The sequence below is a fragment of the Aplysia californica genome, unplaced genomic scaffold (genome assembly GCF_000002075.1).
Source record: "Aplysia californica isolate F4 #8 unplaced genomic scaffold, AplCal3.0 scaffold00864, whole genome shotgun sequence".
Lineage (NCBI taxonomy): Eukaryota > Metazoa > Mollusca > Gastropoda > Aplysiida > Aplysiidae > Aplysia > Aplysia californica.
Window position 1 is genome coordinate 284,804 of NW_004798134.1, and position 7,416 is coordinate 292,219.

The 7,416-nt window shown below is 38.3% G+C and overlaps 1 protein-coding gene across 1 annotated transcript; it reads left to right on the forward strand.

Moving 5' to 3' along the window:
- Positions 1-1,064: 1,064 nt before the first annotated feature.
- Positions 1,065-6,166, forward strand: LOC106013404 (E3 ubiquitin-protein ligase RNF38; the record flags this gene model as incomplete). The annotated part of the gene is given in 2 exon segments (XM_013089048.1): positions 1,065-1,512; positions 5,837-6,166. A coding segment is annotated over 1 exon segment (301 nt), but the record flags the coding sequence as incomplete, so codon positions are not given.
- Positions 6,167-7,416: the final 1,250 nt, after the last annotated feature.

Here is a 7,416-nt window from a genome sequence, read left to right on the forward strand (position 1 = left end):
GTTGTGGTGGTGGTGGTGGTAGTGGTAGTAGTGATGATGCATGCTACCTTGGTGGTATTTTGGGTAATGTTTTACTTAGTAGTCATTGAAATAACTTTAAATTATTATGGTGTCAACATGTTTTACTTAGTAGTTATTGAAATAACTTTAAATTATGGTGTCAACTTGAACAGCAGAACACCAAGACGGCTGAGAACATATACAATGTTCGTGTATAGAGGCCGACTCCCTCCCCAAAACAAACAAACAAACAAAACAAAAACAGCAAAACAAAACAACCCCTTAAAGCAAACAAAAGCAAACAAACAAAACAACCCCCTCCTAAAAAAACAACAACAAACAAACAAACAAATTGAACCCTTAACCAAGGATTTTTAAAGAGTTTTACATTGAAGAAGAAACCGACAGCCAAGGAGAACTTTTTGTTCCTGGCGTTTGCAAACAAGCAACTAGCAAAACGAATGATGTGATGTTCATTTTAAACAATCACGAAACATTATATGAGTCGGGTGACTTCATAAAATATATGTCATGCGAAATAAAAATGCTTTGCGTCAGCGCCAGCTCGAAAAGTAGCAAATTATGGTAGCTGAATATAACAAAATAACAAAAAAGTAGCTAAAACAACTGTAGTTCAGGTATGAAATTGCAATAATTAAATAGCAAGAATCCAAAAGTAAAATGAGCCGAGAACACGAACTAAGAGAGAGCGATATAATCTGCGATGGCCAAGCTCAATGGTAAGGAAGCGGGGAAATAGAAAGAATATTCTCTCAAGCACCGACGTATCTCGAACCATTGCTAAAAATAGACAAAATTAGGTCATTATAACCGGATGTGACGTTTTGGTAAAGTTTCTCCCTCCCGAGTAGAAGATTGAATTGTTGTTCGCCACCCTCCCGCCCCGTCTCTTAATGTTAGGGACACAAGACTGAGTGAGAAGAGGGCAAAATCATTGCTGCACTGCAATGGTAGCAAGCGCATGATGTTGTTTGTGAGGTATGCAAAAGAATAAGCTATGTGAAAGCTTCAGAAGCACACAGCTTGCGTTTGTAAAGGTAATCTTGCTGCATTGTATTTTATTTCTTCTTTTGCCATTCCCCCATCCCGCAATGCTGAATGCAAAACCGACCAGTCGAGTTCAGCGCGCAGCTCTCTCAATCCAAGCAGGCGAGATAGCCCGTTAGGCCCACGACGCAGTGTGGTTGCTGGTATTCTTCGCACAGGCTGGTGGGTTTGCGGGCCAACGTATAGAGGCCTAGTGTTCGCTTTTAGCGGAAGGCCTTATATTCAGGACACCCTCTCAGTCATCTGCACTAGTTTCAGTTGACTAGAACAGTGTCTGTGCTCAACTTCATGTGTGTTGGATATGAAGTAAAACGTGTGAGAATATAAATGTGAAGGATATTGTTCATGATTCAGTTCATAAGGATTATTCTGTGCTTTCTTCCGAGAGTCCCCGGTCTCTCTTACCAACTTGAACCACTGTCCAAGACTTGTCTTCAGAACTATGTATGTTTATTACAGAGAAACAAGTAGAATCTAGATGAATCTAGAAGCCTAATATTTTGACTGCTTTTTAGATGATAGTGAGACATTTTATACAAGCTGTAGATATGTAGATCTAGATTTAGATCTAGAAATCTAGATAGGTCCACTTTAATTTGTTTTCAGGCTGTTGAAGCCTGCCTGGAGACTACAACGTAAAAAAAAATAGATCTAATGATTTCGGTGTCTGCTGTCCTCGCCTCCACATTGTCTGTTGGCTATTGGCATTGGTTCCTTGTTGTGTTGGCTTGGCTTGTTAAAAAGAGTTTGAGTTTACATTAGACAAAGTGAGAAGTCATGGACTTTCTGTGGTGTAGCAGTTTCAGGGTTGAAGAATTTGAATGGAATTAATCTTGAAAAATAGATCAGGCGATTGCAAAGTCTCCTCTGAAATTCTCTAAAATATATATAGATCTAGATCTAGATCTAGATCTAGCCTAGGCTATAAGTAGCTCTAGGCCTGGAAAAGACATTTCTTTTCTTACTTTTGGTCTATATATCTAGATTCTAGATCTAGAATCTGGACTCTAGATCTAGATTCTAGTCTTTTTCAAACTGATCTTCGTTACATAATTTCTTCTTCTTCTTCTTCCTCTTCTTCCTCTGCGAACTGATAATCAAGTTCATATTTTTATTTTAGTCTTATTCTAACTTCTGAAGTTTTCTTGAACTAATCTTGATTTTGTTTTGCTGTTTTCCTTAAATTAAAAAATGGTCCCAGCCTAAGGTGATCTTGTAACATTCGTTAAAGTCCACGATCCATTTATTTACATCCAGAAAAGAAATCCATAAGTCTTGATGACCAAATAGGCAACACAAAGAACAGGGATACAACCTAACTGCAAAACTTCAAATTATGGTAAAATTCCACGGGGTCATGCCCCCTGACCCCCCCCCCCCCACCTCCATATCCATTTGTTAGGTCAGGGGGGCAAGCCCCTGAAACCCCCCTACTCTTGACTTTAACGAACGAAACTACAAAATCGCCCAGCTTAACTCCATGGGGATTTATACAATCGGAAACAAAATTAGAAATCGAGTAAAAAAGCTGGCTACATTGCCAGGGTGAAAAGGCCACCGGTAAAGTTATAGAAAAGGTCCAAACCCATTTTATACTTTGGCACTAAAAACTGTCACAAACCATTATTTTTGTGAATATCGAAAAAATGGAACACTAATGAAAAAAAAAGTCCTGAAAAATCAATAAATACTCAGCTATCTTTTTTTTTACTGGACTTCCATTTTTTTTTCCAATTGTGTACTCATAGATGTTATAAATTTCTATGGAGTTAAGTCGGGACCCACTTCTCCCGAAGAGGCCAAAAATGCACCATTTATGAGTTATCAAGCCCCTAAGAACTTCAGATGGTGCTGTAGTCCAAATATTTGAAGCCTGAAGACCCACAATCTAAATTGTATGTTAGTGGTCAGACCAATGAAGGTCATCTTTGTTGAGAAAAGTCATTTTACACGGCACGGTGGAATCAGGCGCTTGTCAGTTTTGGGGCATATGGAGTAATTGGTATCGTCTTAAAGCCTGTCCATTTGCCTTACTTGTGATGAAAAATGTGTCCATGTATCTTGGATACAAGTCAAGATATTGGCGATTGAAGGAGGTGGGGTTCACCTCGTTTCAGAGGTAAAATTAGTGAGAAAATGTCTACCAAATTTGAGTTATTTCCTTAGCTTGAGAGTGTTGAAACTGAAAATTTGCATTTATTGTGCCTTTAATCAATGTTTATGAGTAAAATCTACACAGAAATGTGTTTTTTAATGGGCACGAAGGGTGTTGGGCCAAAAAACAAAAATTCGATTATAACAATTTCACAAACCTTCAGAAAAATGCCAGTTTCTTGAGTTTCATTATTTTGACGAGCGCCTGATTTCACAATGCTGTCTCACGTATAATTTGAATTTACAGGCAGCGGTGTATTGGACAAGCATTGAAATCAAGTTGTTTGTCTGTTTGACATAAAAGACTATTGTGCGCACACTTTCATGTTAAACTCATTCAAAAGTCTCCATGCACAATTTATCAAAGCTTATTACGTTTTACTTGTTCTTAAAGTATCAGTTGCAATGGTTGCTGTCTCAAAACTGAATTTTCAGAGTAAATAAAATATTAAGTTGTACCACATTTCGTTGTTTTACAATGTAGGGTTTGGTATTGCTTTTCGTTACTGATTTTCACAGGAACCTTTCTGAAATGGAATGGTGAGAAGTAAGAAAAAAAATTTGCTGTGACTAAATGACAATTTTTGGAAGTGATGGGTGAGTGCTGATGGAGGACTAATCAGCTCACACAGAGCATGTTGTAGAATTAAGATTAGTAAAACAAAAAATACCACTTGAAAATTTACTTAGAACAGTTTCAGAAAGAGTAGTATGGTGTTACTCTTCCCCCAGCCAAATAAACACCCTGTGCATTCATCCTCAGCTCCCATTTATGGTCACAACCAGTCTTGTACCAATTTTTTTCCTTTGTTTTTGTCTGCCTTCATGGTCAATTCGCTCACTGCGGGCTGCGTCAGGTCATTCGTTATTCAAAATCCAGTAGTTTGTATCTTTAAAGTCCTTCAGCTTTGGTTTGTTATATTTACTGGTCTGTGTAGTTCAAATTTTCTGAAATTAGCAAATTTTTATTTGATGTGCAAGTCAAATAAAAAGGCCTACAAATCATTTAGTCAGAAGGAGAACCTAGACAAGTTGTCACCACGACAAGTTCAACTCAACTCATGTGTCCTGTCGAACAACATTATAGTTCTGTTTTGAGCAAGAATAATCAATCTATGAGAACTTTTTCTAATGTAAAAACATTCTTTAATTATTAGTTTTGTGGGGGCTGTCGTGGTCCTGAGGTAGGCCTACTGTGTTCTCCTCTCAGTCAAAAGATCCTTGGATGGAAACCTGCCAGCAACAAAAAAATTGTCTTAACTAAAATGTTGTTCTGTGTCCTCCTTTCCTGTTCTCTAGTCCTGTTCTGTCATCTGCCTTCCTCTCCTCTCTCTCTTTCGTTCCCCCACCCGCATCCCTCGCCCTCTATCTGCTCCTCTCTCCCTTACCCCTGACTTTTAACTGCTACCCCTGGCCCCTTCTCACTGTTGTCTTTCTACCACACTGCTGCCGATCAAAGGGTAGATAAGATCAAAAGATAAAACAAAAAAATCCCAGAGGTCCTTTGTGCAAGTTGACCATCATGTGAAAGATCCCTTGGTGGTCCTGAAATTATAAGAGTAGGCTTCAACTGCCACCTGCGCAAAATTCAAAAAATGAATTACTACCATAACTGAAAATACTCAAGTCAGTGTCAACAAAAATTGGGTGCCTTTGAAATGGGAATGTGGTTGCCTGAAGGCAGGGGGTCCTACCAAGTAGGAAAAATGGTCATATATGCATTCTAAAAATCAGTTGCAATGCAGGCTGAAGAACCGGCAGTAGACTGACTACCCCTGAGATCTAGCAAGAGAATACAAAGTAAAAAGAAGAAGAAATTGTTTTGCCTTTTTCTGAATGTATTTCTTGTAAGAAAATAATAAACATTAAAAGACAGAGCATAATAAAAAAGGGTTCAGTACATGTATGGGTTTTGACATTGACAAGCTGAAGTGAAGTACATGGGATACATAAATTATGGTTTGGTTATGATCTGGTTAGTGCTATTTTCTGTTTGCCTTGCATGACAATGGTTTATAAATCAAACAGTACTTATGACAGGGGAAGATTTGTTGATTGTAAGGGTTGTTGTTGTAATGAAATGAAATATGGAATTCTTCAAATGCTTAAATATCATGGGGGGGGGGGGGGGGGGGTGTTGAAGTTTTTTTTGTTAATGACAATCAAGGAGGCTGGGCAACTAATAATATGACGAGTCATTGAGAGGCGTTTTAATGTTTTCCAAATCAGTCAAGGGGTCAAAGTTTTTTTAACAACTTTCCGTTTTGTGGATATTCAGCAGCCTATCGTATTTTCATACCCAACCTGGGCCCACTTTAGTTGTACAGATTTTTCCAGTTAGACAATTGTGCACAATACTTGAAGAAGATCATTATATCTCATTGATTTACAATGATAATTGACATGATACTTCCAGTGAACGGGCTCGAAGTGGGACTGGTAGTTCTTTTTTCCTGTCCTTAATTTCTGTGCATAGAATGCCCAATATTTTGCACTATGTGCATGTGAGCCTTTTCATTTTAATCAGCTCAAAGTTATTTTTCACAGGCCATATTGAGTGTCTTTGTGTGTGATGCCAAATTCTAATATTCCTCTATATTCTTCTGTTTCTCAGATAAGGTATCTTTGGAGGCTGAGTGGATTATGCCAGTAGAGTCGTCTCAAGACGTGCCGTTTGTGCAGTATCATCATCGTCACCCAAGCCATCACCATCATTTTCTGCCATGCTTCGCCGAGGATCTTGACCTGGTGACAAGTCCCGATGACCTGTGTCTGTCCAGTACTGCAGCAGCGGCGGCCTTGACCCTTGACAGCAACGAGAACCTCATCAGCACCCACAGCCCACCTTTGATTAACCTCAGCCCGAACTTAAGCCCGTCTTCAGAGTCTCGGGTCTCCCCATTTTATGACTTCAGAGAGACGACACGTAGAAGGAGTGCTCAAGGTGAGTTGCTCAGTTGCACAAGTAAAATCCTCCAAAATGCATGTTGTGGAGAGTTTTCCTTTCAGTTTTAGAAAAGAAGAGATCTGCAGGTTTTTGGAAACTATTTGCTTATTATTATGGTCCAGAATTTTAGTCACCTGAGATTCAGTGAAAAGAAGGTCTTGGATTTCCTTTTTTCAGTTTTGACTCGTAACAGGAGTTGACAGTGGCCATGTTACAACTAAACCAGAAATTGAAGTGCAGTGATTGATTTTTTTGTTTCATTCAAGGTAGAGATCTTATGTTGGACTTAGACTCCGTCAATTTCAAACCTTTGCAAAAGTAAAAAATGCTGTTCTGGCCATTTTCCAAAATTTCAATGCCTCATACATGCGAATGATAATTTTTTTGGAAAGTTTGTAGGTTTTGTTTGATGAAAAGCAGATTTCACAGGCTGTTTCTTTGAAGGTTTTTTTTTTCTCTTTTCTCCAAAAAAAAAAAAATCGAAGGCTTGGCTGGAGAATCACTTGCGCTTAAAAAAAATTCTTATCATAGCTTTTGTTATTAATTAATTGAATGTAGTGGGAGAATGAAGTTCATCACAATCAGATGTCGGTCCGAATACTATTTTTTTTGGGCGTACTTCTAGTTTTATCTTCAAACCTCTTGTTTAATGAGAAGTTATTAGCCAGATGTTCCATATTACACTGTTTGTGCTGAATAGTGAGCACAAAGGAATGGGTTTTTTAAATTTAAGTTGCCTGCTTTATATCTGTGTAACTTTGTCTGCATTTGCATGCATTTCATTTGGACATAATTTATCACAACCTTAAGGAACATAAATTTTGGTTTCAGAGCTTTCAGTGGATGGCTTAAATGATGTATCGTGCTGGAGTTCTCCTGAAGCTTTTTTAACTAAGGTCTTTTTGACAGTTGTGTTTCCTTTTTTATTCAGTGAAAAAAATATGAAAGGAGGGAGGAGGGGGTCAGCTGTTTGGTACTGGCTGTATGTTCATTATATTGTCTTCCTCACAGTGACTTCAGCTTTTTCGACATATTATATGAGAATGTTAAACCAAATTTTAAGAGATATGTTGCTGAAAGAAAGCTGTGCCTATATTTTTGCTTCTTAAAAAAAAAAAACTGCCCAAAGTATTAAGGAAGTGGGAAGGTTGTGCTTTTAGCAGATTTGTTACAGGAATGATTTGTACCAGACTCAACCAGGAAACTGTGATGCCACCTTAACCACCCCACACACAAGTCCCCTCTTT